This window comes from Archocentrus centrarchus, chromosome 16 (assembly GCF_007364275.1).
Source record: "Archocentrus centrarchus isolate MPI-CPG fArcCen1 chromosome 16, fArcCen1, whole genome shotgun sequence".
NCBI lineage: Eukaryota > Metazoa > Chordata > Actinopteri > Cichliformes > Cichlidae > Archocentrus > Archocentrus centrarchus.
In genome coordinates, this window is record NC_044361.1 from 14289024 (window position 1) to 14312836 (window position 23813).

General features: G+C 41.3%; 1 protein-coding gene across 2 annotated transcripts; it reads right to left on the reverse strand.

Moving 5' to 3' along the window:
* Window positions 1–12: 12 nt before the first annotated feature.
* On the reverse strand, window positions 13–15212 carry ctnnb1 (catenin (cadherin-associated protein), beta 1). 2 transcript variants are annotated; one of them, XM_030749213.1, is made up of 17 exons: window positions 15057–15212; window positions 7826–7876; window positions 7089–7313; window positions 6736–6989; window positions 6408–6646; window positions 5988–6189; window positions 5723–5867; window positions 5400–5503; window positions 5119–5253; window positions 4736–4939; window positions 4039–4197; window positions 3735–3854; window positions 3231–3381; window positions 2468–2589; window positions 2274–2334; window positions 1093–1343; window positions 13–801 (listed from the first exon to the last, which is right to left on the reverse strand). In XM_030749213.1, exons 2-16 carry the CDS (start codon window positions 7836–7838, stop codon window positions 1129–1131), a joined length of 2349 nt encoding a protein of 782 aa, XP_030605073.1. In that variant the 5' UTR covers window positions 7839–7876; window positions 15057–15212; the 3' UTR covers window positions 13–801; window positions 1093–1128. The 2 variants fall into 2 exon arrangements, with proteins under 2 accessions (XP_030605073.1, XP_030605072.1); XM_030749212.1 differs by having other exon boundaries at window positions 6736–7010.
* Window positions 15213–23813: the final 8601 nt, after the last annotated feature.

The window sequence follows — 23813 nt, forward strand, 5'->3', positions numbered from 1 at the left end:
AAGGCATCAAGGTGAAATGACAGTCCATTTTATTGTTTCAGAACACAGCAGGCTACAGCAACCAGCTCCTCTTACTACCCCACCCACTTACAGCAGACCAATAGGAGGAGTCCTCCACCCCTGTCCTTTCGCAGACACTCCCACCCAGCTAGGTCAGCTACACCCCCCTTTGGAACAGCAGAGACATCAGTGTCCCCCTTTAAAGCAAGAAAATAGCTTGATATTTGGACCATGATTTCCAATTCATGTTTTTATACAAAAGCTACACAATGTTACACTTGATCATCAGAATACAATTCAACTGATTAACTTTAGTGTTTGGACACCATTTAAAATGTGATCAGATCCTTTACTTGGATGGAGCATTACCACTAAAAAAGAAAAAAACAAAAAAAAAAAACAAAAAACAAACACTACCAGAGACTTAAAATACAAGGGACTGAAAACAAGAGTATCATAATTCAGAATAATGGAAAAAGCAAGCTAGATTCAGTTGTACCATTACAGAAAACGGAATTAAAAAAGTAAAACCAAATAAAGTTTAAAAAAAAAACAAAAAACATAAAAAGGGATTTGAAAACCAATTGTTGAAAAATCTGTGTCATGTCAGGATTTGAGGTCAGCCCCCCATCAGGCTGAGACCAGAACCAAACCGCACAAAATCTAGTTTGTCCCAATGGAGTCCCCATAGACAGGAAACTCTGCTTGCTGTTGTTGAGTCATCTTCAGGCACTTTCTGAAACCTCGCCTCCTCCATATGGGCGAATCACGATGCAGGTTCATCTGGATCACATGATACAGCTGCAAGGGGAGGAGAGAAGAAATGAGTGGTGGGGAGGAAGGAGTCATCACAGGCATTGGGTGAAGGGCCACACATGCAGATCAAACCCTAACATCACAAACACCACATCACACAGCTTTGTAATTTGGAGCAGTCTGAACATGCAGCAACCACAAGGAGTAAACCGATACCCCCCCCCCAAAAAAAAAAAAAATCCTCAGGCTCTTTATCCAGAAATGTCTTCTTAGAAATGAACACCACTCTTTTCAGCTGACGTGAGGCCACAGAGTGGGGTGTGAAGTAAACCTTACCTAGTAGAAAGTGTAGTGTAATGTTGGTCTTGGTATTTACAGGTCGGTATCAAACCAGGCCAGTTGGTTTGAGTCGCCAGGTGGCAGGCCCTCTATCAGTTCCTGGGCATGTCCCAGGTCAGGCAGCCCTTCTACAGGGGGGTAGTCCTGGCCAGGGTGGTGGCCTCCACCCAGCTCATGATCCATCATGGGCTCCATACCCATTGAGTCCCCTCCGTAACCCCCCGAATGGAAGGAACGGTAACTTGGGTCTGGGGGAGGGGGAATGGATGGAGGAGAAGCAGGTGAAGCAGAGCAGTTGTTAGAAGCAAGTTAACAAACCAAGCTGTCACACAGTAGTACGATCATTGAAATGTAACACTGCAAATCACAACACAGCACACAGTCAATCCTCCAGCAAACTAAATCCCAGCTGCGCACTGCTCAAACCACAGCTGTTAACTGTTATTTCAGCTAAACTTGTGCTTCAGTTCACTGTTAAGTTGGTTTCCACCAACAGGGATCCATCTGCAGTAGCCAGGGCCTTTTCCAAATCTATCAACAAAGTCTGTGTTTCCATTTGGATGACTAAGACTCAATTAAAGCAGTTAGTGCTGGAGAATTGGAGAGCAGTGCAAATTAAAACCAATGGTCAGTTTGCCCCCTAGCATCCTGATGAGCTCACAGTACAAGATCCTGCACACTGGTAATAATTAAGGATGGTCTGATCTTCAGCTAGGTCAGGATTAAAGATTAAAAACAATTTGTCTGAAGTAGTAACACACTTTTCGTGTCTTTTTGAACATGTGGAGTAATCACTCACTGCAGACTGGAAACATGTAAGTGGACCCTCGTACAAAACTGTTTTAGTTTACCAATATCTTTACCAGTAGACCTCTTCAAGTCATGCATCAGCTCACCTGCTTGTTATTAGAAACTCTCAACCCCGAGTTGTTCAGTAAAGAAACACAAATGTGTATTGTGTCAGACTGTCTGTAATTTTGACTTTGAAGATCAGACCACATTTGTCATCAAATTTCTTCCATCAGTACACACCTTAGAAAAGGCCACAGACGTCCAAAGACATTCAAAGTATGTCCAGTTTAATAAGCTCAACTGCTTTAGTCTAACTGCGCTAATAATTGTGAAGCCTTTGCCCCACCACCATCACTTTGCTTGTGAGTATCAAATGAGTGACTGACCTTCTGGTCTGTAGCCCAGAGGCTCTCCCTGTGCGCTGATGTCCAAACCCAGATCTGCTGTCTGCAGGGCAACACGGTTTCAATTACACAAACAGTTATGCAGGTTTTTGAAACTGACTTCAGAATATAAACACATTTTGTATAAATATCCAGACATGCAGCTTAAGAACAAAGTAACTTTAAGTGCATCACACCTCGTTCCAGGCCATTGGTTCTGTCCTGAAGAGCGAGCTGGTGAGTTCTACAGAGAGGCGCTTCTTGTAGTCTTGAGGTTTGTCCTCTGACATACGGAACAAAACTGCTGCTGCATACGTGGCTGAGAAGGATGGAGAGGTGACTGGTTAGCCAACAAACTTTATGCCTTAAAAGTACTTAAAAACAGAGCAATATTACAGCTGTCAGGGTTGAGAGAAGTCACCAGGTATTACCCCTTGACTACAAAGTTTATTGAATTGGCATAAAAAAAAAAAAACCCTACAACATAAGCCCATGGTCTCTCTGCATGATAACAGATGAGTCTGGAATATCGCAGAAAGTCAATGAACAAAAAACAGCAGCATGGGCGCCCAAGGTTGCTTAGTGGTGAAGCCGGCGACCACATACATATGGGCGGCGCAGGGTTGATTCCCGGCCTGTCGTCAGTTTGCCCGGATGTCTTCCCCCATTTCCTGTCTCTCTCCACTACAGATAAAAGCTGCTGTGGCCAAAAATGGAAAAAAGAAAAAAAAAGAAAAAAACAGCAGCAGCCACAATGAGCTGCAGATCTTCAAGATGCCACTGTAGGTCCACGTTGCACTACACAGTTCATCCAGGAAAACACATTTCTAAGAGCCAGAGTGTTATCCAATTATATCCACTCATTGCACAGTTAGGCTGGCACTTCTGAACATCTGCATAGTTAAATACAGCCATTATGTGACTGATAGCATTGTGTAAATGAGTGTTTTGGGTACATACCAACTCCTTCATTGCGGCTGTGTAATAGCTCCGTGAGTGGGGCAGTTGCTCCCTCAGCCTCGATGGCCTCAGCAGCCTCTTTGTCCTGAGCAAGCTCACACAGGACGCCCGCTGCTACACGCTGGATGTTCTCAATGGGAGAATACAACAGCTGCACACAAACACAAACAAATGCTTAGGGGGGAAAAAATAATAATAATAATAAAAAAAAAGCAGCCTCCTCAATTAAAGATGCAACAAACAGAGCCTCATGGTACAATAATTTGTTCTCTCCAGAGCACCTCCACATGCATCCACCTAAACAAAGTTCCTTTGGGATTATTCTTCGAACCCAATCAGGTTTCCCTGGTTAATCCAGAGAAACTTCAAACAAATTAATCTCAATACTAAAAATATCTGCTACATCTTGGCTAAAATAATCTTGGTTCACTGAGACTTAAATCTCCTTGTTTTCATGTCTACAGCATAAGACAAGCACAGAGTGAAACTCATCTGTAGACTGACCTGTACAAAGAGTGGAATGGTGTTGAGTCCTCTGATGACTATTCTGTTGTGGACATCTCTGGCCAGGATGTGAAGCGCTCCTGTACAGCCCTCCACAATCTCCTCCATACGTACTCCCTCCTAATAAACACAAACACTATTAGTGACAGCAGTGCACTTGCTGTATATCCCTCTACACACTGAGAATTACTGGTCTCTCAGTATGTCAGAGAAACTCTGAATCACATCCCGGGCACCACGGACCCCCAGTATTTATTAAAACAGTGTGAATTCACTGAAGTGCTGCGAGTGTGTGGGCTCTCACCACAAACTGCTGCTGTGTGCCTCCCATGCTGGTGCGTCTCTGTGTGTCTTGATGTGCTCTGACCAGCAGCTGAACCAGTCTGGGGATGGCACCCTGCTCCCTCAAAGGGGCGTGGTTCGCAGGGCAGAGAGCCAGGTTACGGATCAGACCAACTGTAGCCTGATGGAGGAACACAGTTGTGTCATTTGACCATGATTTTAATGTCAGTCACACGTAATCAAGAACCACACAGAAATGTTTTAATACATATTTGTATCAAGTAGATTTTAAAAAGCACAAATTCTCTCTATTTTTTTCATTTTAAAAGTCCTTCTTTAAACAAGCTGATTGAATTTGAATAAAGAAACCCTTAAACAATGCCTTTTTAATGTACACCAGTACATTTATACCAGTGGATGTGACTGAGGTAGCATTTCATAGTTTCAAAACTGGTCTGAGACTCAGATGTGCAAATGTGCTACAAGTTCAGGCAACTTAGAGCAGGAATGAGAGTACTCTTGATGCACAACCAAAGATTCAGAAGACACATCAACATGAAATTAGCAGGCTTCAATATTCAGCTCATTATTTTAGCATTAACTGTTAAGCGTAAAGTGATTTTCACTGAAAGCAGCACTAAAGAAAGCAGCATGAGTAGCTGGCACTATGTAGAGCAGCTTACAGAGTGCTGCTGGCAAGTCTGTGTGTGTGTGTGTACCTTGATGAGTGGCCAGTGTGATGGCGGATGCAGTAATTTGACCACTACAGGCAGGCCATAGTGCAGTCTGACGGCGTTCTGTGCCATTTCAGCATCCTGGTGTCGTGACGTGAGATGACGCAGGGCACAAATCGCTGGCTCTGTGATGTCTTCTCTGTCTCCAGCCCGAAGCACCGTGCGAACCAACGCTTCAATACCTCCAACCTGGAGAGGAACAAATAATGTGACAGATTGTGGATACATCAGGGATTGACCAGGATGATTTAATATAAACTTCAAAAAACAAAACAAAACTGCTAGTTTAAAAAAAAAAAAAATCATCACTTTGCATAATAGAAAAACAAATTTCACATTTTACTGTGTAGCAAATAGTGTGAACTCACCTGGCACACCATCATCTTGTTCTTGTAGTTGTTACAGGTCAAATTAGACAGGATGCCAGCAGCACAGGTCACCACATTAATGTCATCACTGCCAAGCAACTGCACCAGAGTTCCTAGCAGACCCTCCATTCCCTCCTGGAAAGCAATCAGCATATAAGACAGGATTGGTACACAGGCTCAACAGGACAGTCTCAAGTAAATTTAAATGTTTTCCAATGTATTCTACCATCTAAAATTAAAGATTAAACACAGTTGCTGGTACGAGGGGTAGCTTGGCTCACCTGTTTGGTGGCAGCATCTGATAAGTTCCTGAGAGTCCACAGACAGTTCTGGACCAGTCTCTGGCTGGGATCTGTCAGGTGGAGTCCCAGAGCCTGCATGCCTCCTAAACAGAAGGACAATCAGGGCAACAAAGGGTTTACACACAACACCAGAGAATACATTTCAAACAAATTCCTGATGTAAAGGTTTGTTTGTTTTTTTTTGTTGTATTTTTACTTTAAGGACTACTGTTCTAAATGCATCAAAGCTACATAGCTAAGAAAAAAAAAGTCCATCAATGTTTGTGCTCATACTGCAGATGCTTAGCGTTTACAATACGTACCAGCCTCTACAATGGCAGGCTTGTTACTGGAGCACACTGACAGAACTTTGAGGACGCGGCTTGTGGTCCACAACAGCTTCTCATAGGTGTAAGTCCTCATGATGTTGACGAGCGCCTGTGGGCCACCACTGGCCAGGATTATCAACTACACAAACAGAAAAACAAATGGTTGGATCTGCGTGTCAAACCCAGACTAACATACTGCAGCTTAGACACATGAAATTAGTCTCATGCCTCATACGGTTTTAACACACCAAACACTCACCTTGCTTTCCTGGTTTCCATAGGCCAGTATTTGGAGACAGTCAGTGGTGATGGCCAGGAACTTGACATTGGTTTTGTTGAGCAGAGCCACCATTTTCTGTAGTCCTCCAGCTAAACGAACAGCCATCTTGGCTCCTTCCTGGTGCAGGAGGAGGTTGTGGAGGGTGGTGATGGCATAGAACAGGACAGAGTCCACCGGTGAACTGCAGAGAGAGGATCATTCAATTACTGGGAAATTACTAAGACATACAGATTAGGTTTATCTGTGGTCCTCCTTCTCCACAGCCTCTGCCTTTGGTCAACTGAGAAACTGTCATTTCAGCTTTTGGCCAAAAAGCACGGTGAGATAGCAGATAAATGTAAACCCCAAAGGAAACAGGAAAAAAAATAAAAGTGATTCCTCCACCTTCCTCCTACATACCCCAACATTTTAACTAGAGCTGGTATTCCTCCTGACTTAAAGATAGCCAGCAGTCCCTCTCTGTGATGGGAAAGGTTGTGCAGTGTTCCTGCAGTGCAGCGAGCTGTCTCCACATCATTTGTGTTCTGCATGGTCCTCACGATAGCAGACACCATCTGAGGTGAGCGCATGATAGCGTGGCGAGAAGCTTCTTTCTTTGACAGCTGGTGGACCATCACTGCTGCTTTGTTTACTACAACCTGGAAGGTAACAAAACTAATGTTAGCAAATCATATTCTGGGGGCAACTGACTAAATTCTGAGCCATAAATAATTAAAAAGATAACTACCTGGTCCTCATCATTGAGGAGTTTGGTCAGCTCTGGGATTGCTCTGGTTGCCAGCTCAGCATCATCTTGATAGTTAATCAAATTAACCACAGCATGTTTGAGCATTTGTGAGGGCTCTGCCAGCCTCTGGACATTGGTGGGGTTTGCTGCATCATACTGTGTAGAAGGGATCTGCATGCCCTCCTCAAGAGTCTCCGGGAACATCGCTGCACGAACCCGCTGGGCACGCGTCATGGCGTACTGACCATCTATGTCTAAAACAGACAGAAGAGCAGCTTTGAATGATTTCACGTCAAACTGGTCACCCATGATCTTCCTTGGAAAAAACAAACCCCATCAGTGTTATAGCCTACCTTGTACTTGCTCTTGGGAGAAGTTCTGGTTGAAGCCCTGCTCCCACTCATACATGACCTGGTTGTCAACATCATCCTCCTCAGGGTTGCCCTTCCCACTGAGGGATGGAGCAGTTGTGGTGGCCCCTGAGTGGATGCCTGAATCCAGGTAGGACTGTTGCTGCCAGTGACTGACTGCTGCCTTACGGTCTGGCTCCATGGCCATGTCTAGTTCCATCAGATCAGCTGGAAAGAGAAAAGAATGCACCAACAAAGAAAATTCAGCCTGAAAATTTAACAAGAGTCAATTCTGTAATTTCAAACAATGCATAGAGTTACAGACTTGAAGTGTCTATGCAATTAATTCCAGCTATCTAATTTTGTGAAAAGTCAAGCTTTTCACCGACAGGGCTAATGGAAGTCTTAATACTTCAACAGTAATAACAGTAGTGTGTTGGTGTCTCAGAGTGAGTGCATCAGGAGTGGGTCATAGTCTCTGCAGTGAATGGATTTCTGTCCTATTTTCCAGTGTTTTCATAATTCAGTGAAGTAGGATTTACCAGAAAAGCATGAAGTTACATTTTACATGTGCCCCAAGTTTCAAATTGAAATCAATAACTAATTCAGTGTGCATTCTTGGCAACATAAATCTCTACAAAATGAAGCTGTAATTTTGGACTGCTGTGAACACACACTGCATGTGTGAGTGTGGGAGAAGCAAAGGGTGAAAAACTTGAATAAGGAGGACTCAAACTCACCCTGGGAAGCCATGTTGCTTTTTCAAACCGTGGCTGACACAGCTTCCTGATCTGTAACAGGAAAAAAAAAACAAAACAAAGAAACCACATCAGTTCAGCTGCCTGTCGCTACGTCACTCAGCCAGTAAATCACAAGTCATTTTCCACTAAATACATGAAAAGACCACAGCAGAGGTAAAAGGCAGAAAATCATACGGAAAGTTAAAAAAAAAAAAAAAAAAAAAAACTAGAGAAGTGACTTTCCAGTGCTTTCTTTCCTGCCTCCTTTCTCAGGCTTCCTCTATCTTTAAGCCAGACATGCAAACAGCAGCACACACAAGGTTACCATTAAATGTAGCTGCTACCAACTATTTAGTTGAGGAAGGACAGGGGAAGTGGAGCACTGGGTGGAGAAAAGAGGCAGGGGTGGGGAGGAGGACATTCACATTCCTGCACTGGCTTTGAAGCTGAAAACACTCTGCAGGAAAGTAAACACTGGCAATGGCAGGAGAAAGGTAGAGCAAGCAAAAGGGGATTAATTTGGCGGGGGGAAAAACAAAAAAAACAAGGCAAACTGAGAGAGGCATTTTCAATTCATACTCAAAGATAAATGTTATGACAGGAAAGCATAAAAATGGAGACTGGGGGAAATGCCTAAGAAAATCTCAGCTAAAATGAGACAAACAGGGGCTGTGTATCCACGGGGTCTCAAATCCTTTTGCCAATCCCTTTTAAAAGTACATCTGTGGTTATTGAGCAGGAAAATGAGACCAAATCCCTTTCAAATCACCACATCAGTTTGGGCAAGTTCTAATACTAAAGGCACACTGGGGAAATTAGCCATAAATGAATTCTGTTATAGAAAGTTCAGGTAATTAACATTTTATTTCCTGTAGTAAACCATCTAATGAACTACATGTACAAAAAAGATATTCAGCACCACAAACAAAATGCAATAAAGTCTACACCTTGTCATTTTTTCTCTAAAAACGTGCCCACTGTGACATCATTCGCTGGTTAGTGAAGTCACAATGTCCCGAGATAAGCATTTTCACCACTGCCACTTTGACGTTGAGGGTCAAGTCAGTTGGATCCGGGCATAAAACTGCACATTTATTAGCCAGTGACCTGTCAATCACAAGTCATTGGCCAATGAGAATATCCTGGATGATCCTCATTTCTGACTATTAAAATAACCAAAATTGACAGAGTTAACTTCTCGTTTTATTCAATATGACCTAAAAGGAGTGGAATGAGACCAAAAACTCATCAGGGAGAGGGTTACTAAGGTCAGGGCAGAGGGACATTTTCCAGACTTCCACACACAAGCAAGTCTTTTTACAACCAGAGTTGCCTCCCCTGGTGGCCATTAGAGAGAAGGCAGGTTCAGTAATTGCGTCACTTTCAGACATGGAAGCTACATCCACATGAAGCACAACGTTCTCTTTCTGCATGCCGTTTCTCACTGAACATAGGCACTTCAAGTTAACAGCACTAATCAAAGTACCTAAAAATAGTAGGAATATTTCTCACAAAAATGGTTTGGGCATTCTTTTCCAATTCTTCAAACTGAGAAAGCTGCAGCTTGCAGCAACAGGTGTGTGGCAGTTTTAGTTCTTGGGAAAAAAATAGCTTTAAAAATGAACGCACAAAATTAGTTTTCTTTGATCAGCTAATGTCCAAAGACACAGTATTATCTGACTAACGTAAGATATTACTAAAGTACTAAACGGGCTTCCCACAAGGTAAGTTTCCTAGTTGTAGCTCATGTCTGGGAGTCAGACAGCTTTAAGTTCCAGGGCTGAGAGAAAATGTCAAATATGTGCAACATTACAGAGAAACACAAATTGATAACATTTTAAAATATAAAACTTTCAAGCATTAAACACACAAAGCAGCTCCCTGTTAGCGTGTCACAACAACCAGTAAGAAGTTTGTGACAAATGTCTGCTGAATTTCAGTCACCTTTGAGTCTTCCTTCTCCCTCTCAATGATCCCACGCTGGATTTCATCATGCAATTACAACCCAATAACCACAGATCAGCTGTGGAAACACTAATATTTGTCCGTGACTGAGTGTGACACCACTTCCTGTGGACTAACCAACATATCGAAGCTCATTCTAAAACTTGGACTAAGCCTTTTAGGAGGCAGTCCTCACACACACACACACACACACACACACACACACAAAAACCATACTGATGATTTTTTTTTTTGTGTGTGTGTGTTTTTCTTGATTACAGGTTTGTAGACTGTATTTAGCTGACAGGAGTAGAGAGTCTGGCTTGCGTTTACTGAGTCTGCAGTTGTCCTGATGTTTGAATCTTTGTAAATTGTACTTTGTGTGCAAGTGTCCAGAAAGCACAAAATACACTACTTATGGACCTTATGCATAAAAGTTTAAAAAACACATCACCATAAGCTCATCAAGTTTAACTTATACTGGGATTCCTCTGCTTCCAAAATACTTAATATTTTCTGAGTTGTGTTTAATCAGAAGAAAACAATAAGAGACCAAATGAAGAAAAAAATTATTCCAAGGAGATACACAAATACACAGCAGTGGCAAAAAGCAGTCCAGTATGAATGCCAGTGAATGTGTAGGAGTTTGTTGAGTACAGTGGCTGCCAACATGCAAATACACTTCAAGGACAGTTAAACTACTGCTCTGAATTACTTCCCTCTTCACGCCCACACCACCTTAGCTCAGCTGTATCATTAAAACTTGATCTTGAGTCATGCTCCAAGACTGCTGCGTCTAACCACAAAGGCATCAACTCAAATTCACTGTTCACACGCCATCCTTTCAGCATTGCAGGCCTGCCCTCACATAACCCAGACTGGTCCTAATGGATGCCACATATCCCATACAAATCAGACATACAATCAAGGCACATAATGGAACAATTTATGATTCACGATGGTGGAAAAGTGGTTCTTTACATCTGGCTTTGGAAACTGAGCTGGTAGTTTTGGTTTTTTTTGTTTTTGATGAGTGAACAAGCAAAATCTGGCATCCAATTGAGAGACACAAATGGCAGCCTTACCCTGAAGTCACTAAACAACAAAAAACTCATTACAGTACGCGCTCCTAGATGTCAAGCCAGCAGCCAGGCCATAAAAATCTGAAGGGGAGGTTTCTTTGAAGCCAGATGTGAAATCCAATATGTAGAGTTGTGCCTGGTGGAGTTAAAAGCCGCAAAATTGAAACCAGATGACAAATGAGTGACACACCAGTCACCAGAATCAGATTACTGTCTTGTGTAATATATGGTATGTATATGGAATAAATCTACATATATGTACCCCAAGGAGCTGAAGCAGTGGGGGAAGTTACATGTAGCTATGCTTCCATAAATCTTTCAAGCACATATCACACAAAAGAGAATATAAATGGCAAGGCACATGCACACAGTCACACAAAGGCTGGTGAAGTTAAGTTTAATCACAATCTTGTTGTCCCAAGTCAAAATTCAAACAGGATGCAGCAAAGGACTGAGCTGGGAGCACTGACACTGTCCTAATAAACTGTAAGAAAAACATGCTGTTCAAATAGAGAAGCACAATTCATTAATGTGTAAATGACATAACTGTGAAATGCAACATTGCTTGGAGGAGCTGCCCCAAGAACAAATAGTACCAGCAGCTGCCACTAGGCTGCCTCTAGTTACTGCAGAGAAAGCACATATGAGTATCCAAGGATAAAGCTGAATGTCACACTGCTGAATTTTCGTGGTGCATTAAAAAATATAAAAACAAACTAAGTCAAGAAATAAATAAAAGGAATTAAGAAACAAGTGTTCAACAGAAGACTTGATTTGTTTCACATGGCAGAACTTTGGCTCTTTGAACCAGCAGGACGCCTCCACATGTTGCTCTTAATTGCACAGAAGGCATTTCAGTCAGAAGGAGGCACTAAGCCAGATGACTGACCGTATTCACAAAGAAAACCCAACTACAAATAAATCAAGAAGTCCATTGTGGCACCTTGTAAAATATCACAAAAAGGTCTTATGAGCTTATGAATATTGAGGACTCCAGACCAAAATTTTCCTCTGGTAACACTGGTGCTATGAACTCAGTCACATGAGCACATGATTTAGTCACACTCTTCAGTTCAGCATATTTATCAACCTTGCGTACCATTGTAATTTGCATGCCCTGATGTAAAGACTGACTGTGGACGTGTGACTGAACATTTCCGAAACATTCTCATCTCAACATTAAGTTTCTGAGCCCTGAGCAGCAGCTGATAAAACAGGTCACGTTTTTGTAAGTGAATGAGGTTCGGTACATAAATATAGCAGCAAAAAAATTATCTATGTACAGACAAAGTGGAGTACAGTATCCTTTTTTGAACATGACGTCACACTGTGTTGTACTCAGACCTTCTAGTCATTCATGGATGTTAGAGCCTACTTGTTCCCCCTTTAAAACTGTTGGCCCACCCTTTGTTTATAAAGTGATGAGCGGCAACAACCAAACGTAGTCCAAATGCAACACCTAACTCCTAAAATAAAGTCCTCGTTTATTCAGTTCTTTTAAATTTGTTATTAATTTACGTGCAGTCAATTCAACTCAGTCTCTAATGCAAAGCGCTGCTCTCCTCTGCTCTCTGTTTCACAGTGTTTATCTTTACGCTAGTCCATAGCAGAGGGACAAAATAAGTTTAAAGTTGCTGCAATGAATGGGCCACATTGGCTACATTATAATAGGTAAATACTGTTTTGTGTGTAAAGTCTGTTTTCTCTTCACGGGCTCAGCCAACCAGAACATCTAACAGTTGCTAACCTGACTAAAAACAAACAAACAAAAAAAAAAAACCTAATAAGCCATATCCATTTGTCCTCGGCTGAAATTCAAAGCAGCCAAGTAATCCTCTTTCCTGATAGTGAGAGGAAAAAAAAATCTGACTTCAAATGAACCCAGACACCAGTGGCATGATGCCTTTCAAAAATAAAGAGTCAGTGTTTGAAACCTCTGAATTACATTTAATCTCTCTTGCCTGCAGGACGGTGGCTTTAGCTTACACTTTTTATGGCATTTAGCATTTAATAATTCACACAAAATTCAATCTTAAAATGGAAATTTGTAGTGCTTGTATTTTTGATTTCTTGATAACGTGTCAAATAAGGCAAATCTATTTAAGTGCTGCATTTGCACTCAAGTGGGAAAAAACAAACAAAAACAGGAAGTTCAATCAGACCACGTAAATAAATGACCCAAACCAGCTGTATTATCGGCACAAGCAAAGAGACGGGAGCTGCCACAGGCTTAGCACATAATGTGCAGGGTCAGCAGCACTCACTGCTGGCTGCCAACAATGCAATGAATGGCTGTAGCTGCTGCAGGGCTTTTTTCCTGTGCATCAACTGCAAAATGATGGACGCCCGTGGACGAACAGGGAACGCATCCACGGGACTTGTAGATGAAGGTGACTTTCCTACTGGTGCGTTTAATAATTACCAATGCGATTCAAATGGTAAACTAGGCCACTGAGTACAAAGTGAGCAATCATTTCCTCTGCTTCCTCTCTGTGACTTATCACATCTGTAAATTTGCGGAAAATCTAATCAGTACAGTCACTGAAGCGCGTACATTTAAGTCCACCTCAGACAGACCCAAAGGTAGGCAGTGACAAACAGGAAAAGGTATAGTATTAGGTAATGGCAATACTACTGGAAAGGTTCATGGTAGAAGTCGTATTGTAAGTGGATGACCTCAAAACCACTACCGCTCTCATATGTAACCCACACCCACGTTTTTCTGCTTAAAAATTTCAGTGCGCCTTCAGAAGAAATTGTTGCTGACGAGATGACGGGTTTGTATTTTGTTCCGTTGTGTACTCGGTCGGGGATTTCACTGCGGGACCGCAAAAGTAGACAAGCAAAGAAAAAATTAACAAATTTGAAAAAACGCATGCAGTGTGCCGTCATTTAAAACCAATCCAGTTTCGTTACACAGCCGCCGTGACCAAAAGAACAGCACCCGGAGACGCTGCATGATGGCACGACAACGTCTACAAGCCGTCATTAAATCTCAGCACCTTTGTGGGTAGTCATTCTAAAGAAATGAAATCACACTTAATGGTATGTAAACATCTCAAAACCAGCACCCGTGCCACTTTCTGTACCGGGAGGATGGCGCAAAAGAGGCGTCCCAACTTTTTTTTCCCCTTAAAGACCCGCCTGTGCCTTTCCAACAGCAAAAAAAAAAAAAAAAAAACCACACAGCACAACTCTGCTTCTACAAAAACCAACACTTCACATAAAAGAAACACTATCCCAAAAAAAGACCCAAACAAGCGTGCTGCTGCCCCCTCCTCCTCCTCCACAGCTGCTGGCTGCCCCTGACTTTCTTGCTCCAACATCACTGACTCAAATTTCCCACTCTGGCTCCTCCTCGTCTTCCTCCCAAAGCAACACGGCTGGGAAGATTTTGTCGGTCTTTGTTTAAAAGGACGAGTGGAAAACACACTGGGAACCTACGACCTGAAATTAAATAAACGAGTTTCTGCCAGAAATTAGCTACACGTAACGTTAGGTTTAACCCAAGTTTTACAAAAATACGCACTAAACTTCAGACGAAGCCTTTGCGTTAACGTTTACTCATTTCATAACCCGACTATAACCTTAATTCCCAACTTTAGCTTTAAGGTGCAACTTTACGCCATAACACAGTTATCCACCGTACACCGGGCTTCACCCGGGGGCATCTTTATCTCTACCTCTGTCTGTCTGTTAAACTAAAGCAGCTGCAAAAACAAACGACCCAAAGACGACACTGAAGTCGGGCAAACATGAGTCAGAATAATGGAATGCGGGCTAATAGTTAGGCTAACATTTGCTAACGTTAACTATTCAAACACGCCGGAAAACACTGTCGGCGTTTACTCCTAAATCCCGCTTAAGGTTTCCAACGGCTGGGCGGCAATGAGATCCGTGAGGGTAAATCTGTCTATTGTAAACAACTGTTCATAATACCGAACACAAACCACGTGCTATTAAAGGATCAACGAATATCGTCGGTAAAATAGGTATGTTCCCATAAGGCGGTGGCTGGCATATCCCAAATATATGCCCTGAGAGCGACTGACTGGCTCGCTAGCTGCTGCGGCAGCAGCGGCGGCAGCAGCAGCAGCAGCAGCATCCCCCCCGGCCGGTCCGCACACAACAGCAGTCTCCGTTCTGCTGGCAATCAGAAAAGATAGAATCTGAGTGGAGCCGATAGTTTGAGTGCTGAAGCCTACCCTTGTCAACACAGCAAGTCCGTCCACTCGGGTCCTGGAGAGTAAAAACCACTGTGAAATGGGAATAAAACTCGAGGAAAAATTGAAGCCGAGCGTCAGCGGGGAGCCCTCGTCCGCTCCCTCCGCAGGTAGATCAAACTGACTTGGTCGGAACAGCAGAAACTGGAAAATGTAAGATGGCGGCATGTTTATATAGACCGGAGAACACCTCCAGTAAACGCATATCCTGCCGTGAGCTCGAATAAAGTAGAAACTAAAGTCGTATTTTATCTTTACTTCGTCTCACTTTTACGCGAATCTCTGTATATTCACCTACCTCGATGGCTACACTCATTTGGTTGTGTTAAATACTTGATTTAAGAGAGTAAAGTAAACCAAATTCAGTGTCTACGGCACGAGTATGAATACACAATGGAATGAAGTTCCGGCAGACTCGAAAAGGGAAATCCGATTCCTTTCCCCGAGTTAAATCTCTTGGACTCTGGAAACATGGATAATTTCCTTCAACTAGTGTGCAAAGTCACACCTCAGTCTACACAGACTGAGACAGAGAGACTTTGATTGCTAAGAGAAGCTCTTTTCACCAGTATCACCCTGCTCAAAAAAAAGGAGCAAACCAATAACTCCACAGGTTAAAAAAATAAACTAAATGATAAATAATAATTCAGTGCCTGTTCAAAGAGGCATCTGGGTTGTGTCAAGGCCACTATTTGCAATCTAGATAATGTCAGGGGACACATTGTGTCAAATATAACATAAATATCGACTAAGTAATGCAAGAAAAATCTCCCTGGGAGATTTTCTTTGTTGCCTTAGCAAAAGATTGTAAGATATCTGTGACACAAGGAGCAGTCTTTGCTGTTTGCAGACTTTTATTTGCTGAAATCACAGCTGTTACTGTAGATTAAATGCTCAACACACAATCCCAAAATTCTGTTCTTTCTTAAATAAAACTGCTTATGCTTCCGGGCAATAAAGCAAACCTCACAGGGCAAGCTGGAACACCTCTTATTGGCTTTCTCGTGTTCTGCAAGCGTGCTAAAGTTGTGATCGTCAGCGATGCCCGGGAGGCTTACGACATTTTTGTGAATGCCACCAAATTTCACATTTCAAGAAATTAGAAAAAATGACTACTGTTGCCTTCACAGTTTCAGCTGGAGAAAATACGAGTTCAGGCAATTAATTACATTAAAGACATAACTGATCAAACAACATGGGCATTGCTAACAGGATTACTTCTTATAAATATTGTAGACTTAGATTAATCATATTTCCTGAGTCCATAAGAACACACATTCAGCCATTAAAATTATTAGTGATCTATGGGCATCGCCAAGGTCCTTCAAGTGAGTAGTCTGATCTTTCCTTTATTCTGAGATCACAGAGTTGTGGCTGTTAATTTTCAGATCACTTTCTGTTTGGCTCAATAATACGTAAGTTGGTGGATAGGCCACATAGGAAATTTAAATATGCATTACAAGTCCTCTACTCACTGTTCAGTCCCTTAATCTCTGCGTTACAAAAGCAGATAATGTACCTTTTCAATATCCCTTCATTCTGCAGGTAGCAATGTCATGGGCAAACAAAGGTAAATCCTTCCCTGTGAACTGCCTACAGGCTATTTCATTAACCTTTATTTACAGTGCGTGGGTGGAATAGGTTACCGAAAGCCAAACTCCAATTGAAAACAGCCAATGCAGGCTCCCTGAATAAGACACATGGGAATCAAATCAACAGCACAGCCAGTATATACACAATATATGAACGCATCACGTAGAATGACTCCACCCTGTGTCATCTGATTGTGACATGGATAATTACAGTAACACAGAGTGATTGATTTTATTTGGAATAACTTTCAAACCACAGTGACAATTACTGCTGTCACTCACTGCTGCAAAGTTTGAAATCTGATGAGTGTGCTTCTCGGCAGTCGCATTATCTCACAGGTGCCTGCTCATACAGTTGAAAAGGTACGAAATCATGGTACCACAAGAAACTTCAAGAAAAACAGGATGACGTGGCATTCTGATTTTTTTAATTACACTCCAAAACATTTATCAGTGGAAAGGCGGCGTAATTATTGTTTAGGTGACAGGCTTGTGATCTCTATTTCCATTTAACTGCGGTTCCTCGAGCAGGGCATTTAACCTCCAACTTCTGCAGAATATACAAGTAATATCAAACATGACATGCGTTTGTGGGTGCAGATGCTAAAAAGAGGAATCTGTGATAAAATACATTAAAACATAACACAAAAACTCTTTGAACAGAGAGAATGGCGCAATGCAATGTCTGACATAACCATGTTTGTGTTGGATGGCACCCCTACATTAAAGCTTTCACTTGCTTAAAAGTACACTCTTGTAAAAGGGACTGTACTTGTGAACTCCTTCATTAAAAAGCATATCTGCCTTTGTATTTATATAGCGTACACAACCTTAAACAGGGCCTTTCTAAAAATACACCTCTTCCAAAACCAGTCTGAACATCCAGCTGTTTATGTTCCTGGTTATTTGTGGTTAACTGAGTCAAAATTCAAGAATGAATTATTGTTTGAATCTGAATTTACATAGACATCACTAAAATCAGAGGAGCATATGTTAGTATGAGTAGAAGAGGATATTTTTTTCTACTGTAGTTTTTTTTTTTTGCATGAATAAAAATGCAAATTTTCACTCCACGGGCCCTTCAAAATGTTTACGTCTGTACTGACAGATTCATTATCTCACTTTTATCACACAACACCAAATAATCACAATTTAAGCCCAGTTAATAAACAATACACAGAATGCCAGCTTCAAATAAAGACAACAGGGAGCTGAAAGTGCTTCATACCTGCTTAACTTACAAATTAGTTTGACCTCTGGGTCCACTTTACAGTAACAGCTGTAAAGGGTTAAAAAAATCTGATATAAGTGGAAGATCTAATGTCTGTAAAACTCAGAATCCATCAGTCTCTGAATTTAGTGTCTATTTGGAGAAGCTCATAAGTATTATCACTTTTTTTTTTTTAAATTAATCTGATGATACAAGAAAGCAGATCACACCCATGTCACTTATTTATTAAAACAGTTCACTATATGTACATATACAGGGATATATTAGCGGTCTTTCTACATATTATCTGATGTTAAATAGCGCTGTGCCTGTTAAAATTATACCTGTCAATCACACCTGTCAAAATGAACTTGAAAGCATTTCAATCCTGAGCTGAGCATAACAAACACTTTATGAGCAGCAGTGTGATGTGTCAGCTGTGAATCTGTGATTGTGTGCAGCTGACAGCACAGTTCAAATGGTTACTTTCTTTGACCTAAGCAGGACAGTGAGTGATCAGCAGGGAGAAATGCCCGCTGAGCAAAAGCCTGTTATAATACAGTAATAAGTCTTTTTTTTTTTTTTGCATTTTAGTTTATGGCAGTTATTTCTTTCTTTATGTGCCTATGGCTGACACTTACCTGAAGAAGGCTGTGTATACTTTAATTTTCAAAAGGAATCAGGTAATGAATTTAAAACAAAATGTGGGTCACACTCAATCCTCTCTGTCCTTGTTTATCTCGGGAGAACTCTCTATCACGAGAGGTCTGGGACACGTGAGGTTAAACGTCCAGTTTTGCTTGATCCTGGAGAGATCCTGCCAAAGATTAATCCACAATGCCTGTGAAATGGCCCTTCATCCAACAAGCTGTGCTGAAATAACACAGACTGTTGTGTTCCCAAACACGCTGTGGCTCTCCAATGACCCAGTGCTGCACCACTTCAGGGAGCCCACACAACACTTGTTCTTCCAGCTGGAGAGGCCGTTTCATTTTCCGCCCTGGCAGCATGAGGACGTCGCTGAGTATTCACACCTGCAATCCATTGATAAACATAGAGCAGTATGGACATCAAGATAGGGTGTTTTAGAAAATAAAGTACATTTTAATTCTAATAACCAATTTTTGTTTGTCTGGATGTAAATAAACCACCATCATTATTAGAAGTAGCAGCACTATTGAAATGAGGGACATGTTAAGATTAATTTCTAGATGTATTTTATATGCAATTTGAAAGACGCTCTATGTTTGCTTGTAATCTATGGCGATTATCCTGCATCATACCACATGCAGGACTGAGGTCAGTTTGGCTCTGTTCAGCTCGTATAATCTCTGGGTGGAACTAGTCTGATAATATTCTCAAATCATAAAATTCCCAGTGATTAATACAGAAATAAGTCCACATCTAAAGTGCCTGACAGTTCAGCAGAGGGGTTTCCATCCATGTCTGACAGTATTTAAACAGGAAAGTATGAAAACAGTTTGTCAAATGTGTCTTCTGCTTTCACTAAACAGAGGACAAGTTAATGAAAACATTGCGCTCAGGGTTCCACCAATAACACAAGCAAACACATAAAAACAGGTAGGTCCTGGTCTCCTGGGGAGGTATATATTCACAAGGGAAGTGCAGGTTGTGTTCAAGCTCTGCTGTCATTGGCTAACACCCACGCTGTGTGCTCGCATATGCATGTGTGTTTGCATTCTTATGCCTGTGTGAATGCTTGCATTGGAATTTCTGTGCCCCATGTTATTTAATTTATGTGCAGGTCTGCTGTATATGTGCAACGACATGAAATACCAGTAAAGAATTTGGTGGTGTAGTAAGCCCAAATGTGTATTTTTGTGCACATGTGTCCCTTAAAATAATGCATGTCACATCTTTTGCAGTTACAGTTCATTTTAGTCAGAAGAATTCAGCATTTCGTGGCTATTGCTGAGGAAATTAGACTGCAATAGAAATCCCCAAATCCCCGGAGAGCAAAACGCCACATACACATGCACCGGCCAAGGCCCGAGGGGTGTGGTTTCTTTCTCTAGCTGTTAAAGAAAGGGGCAGCTCAAAGCTATAGATAGGGGCAGACAAAACAAATAACGCCCTCTCACACACACACACACACACACACACACACACACACACACACACACACACACACGTACACACGCACACATAGCCACAGCAGCAGAAGCAGCAGCAGGTCGGGGAAGGGCTATAGACCGGACCACATGGAAGGAATGTTTGCCTTGGACTGACACTCTCGTGCAGCGGCTGCGACTTATGGCCCTCTTGACACTGAAAATGGCTCTAACACAGCAGGGCAAACCAAATATATTCAGTCTCTTCAGTCGGTGACCAGTGTCAAACTTATGCTCTATGTATTTTACTCGATAAGACTTCCGCTTTGGCCTTTACAGTGTAGCAGATGGTTATTGTGAACTGGACAATATATGTTTAAAAAAAAGGAAAAGTTAAATATAATTTTTATTTGATCCACTTGCAGTGCAAAGATGCTGAGAATGTAATATGTAAAAGAGAAATTTTTCTTAATTATAAAGCTGCATCATTTGTATATGCATCTATTTTATTTAGTTTGATACACTACATATTTTAGCACTGTGGTCTTTTTACAGAGTTGCACAGAATATTCTGAGGTGAAACTGCTATAATAATAATAATAATAATTTTGTGCTACATAAAAAAAACAGCAGGGTAAGTTAAAACTCCATGCTAACCTGCTAGGTGTTACTCTTCAAACTTGGCCAGTTGTAATCCAGTGTGTGTGAAGAGGAGGATAGAGGAAATCACATCCTAGTAGAAGGTGAGAGGACACTGCATGGACCAGATATTTGACTCAGACTTCAGAGGGATTATGAGGATTGGGCAATATAAGCCGATATAGGAAACAATGTGATGGCGGGGCTGACATATAAATGAAGTGAGGCTATGCAGTATAGGAAGCCACGTTGAGGAGCAACTCTTTTTTTTCTCAGCTACAAGCTGCTGAAGAGAAACTGAACAGAACGAATGCTGTGGTGCTGAGCTAATACAGGAAACAATAGCCTTATTACCCCAGCAGAGCCAAGTGGGATTCAATGTTAACCACACTAGACATCAAAGGCACTCATTTAAACAGCCCAGATGACATTTCACCTGCCTTCCATGAATCCTGTATTATTACAGCAGTAGCCCATGCTCAGTCCTTGCATCTATACTGCATTAGTGGTTGCCATGGTAAAAGTCCTCCATCCCGCATCCATCCTGCGCCGATAGAGAGGCACCACTCATACAGATTTCTGCTGGAGGAAATTGAGGATTGGAGAGACAGCTGAAACCCAGTCACAGCTACTCACAGTTACATACTGCTGCTGTGTGATGCACAAGCACTGAGACCTACCTGTAAAGCCATGCTGACATTTCATGCACCACATCTATCGCACCTTTACAGCGAAGCAGGACACAGTGACGTGCACAGCAAGCCCATGCACAAGGAAGGCCACAGCTCTGAAGTTTTCTTACACTGTTTCAACACCAGTTTGCTTTTCCAAATCAATTCTATTGGCCCGTCTCTGTTTTATTAAACACAAGGCGCACAGCGAGGGAGAGCTGTCTTCTGCTGGATTTCACTCAACACTGTGAATATGTGGTTGATGTGCTAAGCTACCACACTGCTCCCTGATATTTTATTACATCTCATGATGTCATGTTGAAAAATAAACTCCTCGTGGAGTGATACTGCAGCCGAAGGGGTTTTTAAAGCTCCTAAAAGTCATTTATCAGCTGGATTATCGTCAGCAGCTGCTCATTAAAGCCAGTCACATCTGGATTTATATGCCATTTGTGTCACATCCACAGCAGGGCCCAATGACTAACATTATTATTGCCATATCATTATGAACTAGGAAATAATTTTAACAAGCCACGAGAGGGTGTAAATGTTAGTTTGATGAGAAATAACTAGGGAGTGGAATTTTGAACAGTGCTCTGCAGAGATTTTCTTTTGACTTAATTAGTGATTGAGTTTGAATAGTTAAACCCAAAAACATAATTCACGCAAACCCAAAATGACTGCAGTCAGTACCTCATGCTGCAGCAGCTGTTGGATATAAGAGAGGAGAGAAAAGAAATATAGTGTGGAAAAATAAGCAATAAGCATTATTGTTAACTGGCCTGAAGAAAAAAAAATGCATCTTTTTAGATACTTTCATCTGATAATCAGTACTTATATATTATATGTCTTTAACAAACCAAAATATAAACTTCTTCACTAAATATAATTAAACACATACATAACATGAGTGTCTTATTTGTAAAGATGAATCATGCACAGGTGTGCATGTTAGGGCCGCAGAAATAGCAGCGATGCCGGCAGTCTGTGGGCGCTTCTTGTGTGCGTAGATTATGTTTAAATTAGGTTAATAATTTCACAAATTTTAATAAATTTCCACTCATTTTGTTATATAGTAATTGAATAAATATAATTTGCTTATCCCCCCAACCCCCACCCCAAGCAAATTCAAGTAAAAAAAAAAAAAAGCTGACATAAACAGCTCTATCACGTTTATCTCAAATCATCTTTCCACCCTATAAAACAACATCCTGCACGGCTTCCTCCAGTTCACCTTCAGTTTAATCAATTTAGGCAGCCAATTTTCTCCCAAACCGACAAGGACAAGGTTGTTATATCCATCTTATTAGCAGTGAATACCCTATCATTAGCAAATCAATTGCAGTTTCTATTCACAGTTGTAATGGGTTCAGCTGAGAAGGAGTTGAAAAGGATTGCCACCCTCCACCTCAGCGATTCACGCTGACACTGAACCATACGTAAAGTGAGAAAACCTCCTCCTGTTGATTGTCCTCAGAAGTTCTCTCTCCAAAGCTGCTTATAGACAACACCGTCAAGCTGGCACACAGACGACCTCCAGCATGACTGATTCTGCATAGGGCTGAATGTGCGTGTGTGTGTGTCTGTGTTCCTTGACCCTTTTCACTGCTGTCAATTTTTCACTCTTTCAGTTTTCTTGTTTTCAGTCTCTCACACACACGCACGCACGCACGCTCGCACGCAGCAGAGGCCTCATTCAACACAAACCCGACTTAATGGTCAAAGTGCTGAATATTTAATTGTAGACAGAACACACAACTTTTAAATTTTAGTGATTAATGAGCAATCAGTCACACAATCTAAATGCAATCACACACTATGTGTACTTACACCTTTTGCTCTTGTTCTACAGACATTGCTATTGTTGAAAAAAATAACAAACAATATTTTGTTTTTATTGTTGCTGAAGACATTGTAAAAAAAGACAAAATTAAATGAACCTTAAGTGATCTTTTTTTTTTTTGTAGGGACAAAGTAATAATGAAACCTCTGTTCCCTTTTAATTCTCACTGAACATCTTTAGAGAAAACACACATTAACTACCACATACGGCACCACATGTACCAACACAGGCAACCTTGTGTGGCACGTGTCTATTGGAATCATTTTCTAAAGAAAATGCCCAGAAAAAGAAAGAAAGAAAAAGCAGAAATGTGAGAGAAATAAGTCGAATAAAGCTGCTGACTGACTTGATGAGACTTCAAGGCCTTAAAGGTATGATCAGATCACAATCTAATTCGCAGTACTTCAGAAACTATAGAAATCTTATCACTTGGGTCTATTATAGGCCAGGTTAAGTGTATGCATATAGACATATATATTACTTGGCAGAGATAAGACATCCAGAACTTGATAACAAATCTGAAACATCTAAGTATTTATTATGTGTGGTGATAAGACAGAATATGCAGTGTGATAATAAATATGAAAGCTTCTCTTGAAATGATTTTAATTTTGATCTCTGTAAGAAGACGAATGAAAAGCATGAGCACATATGCATTTATTTTGTTACTATTCTTGTCAATATAGCGTGGATCCAGCCGTTAATCAGAAAT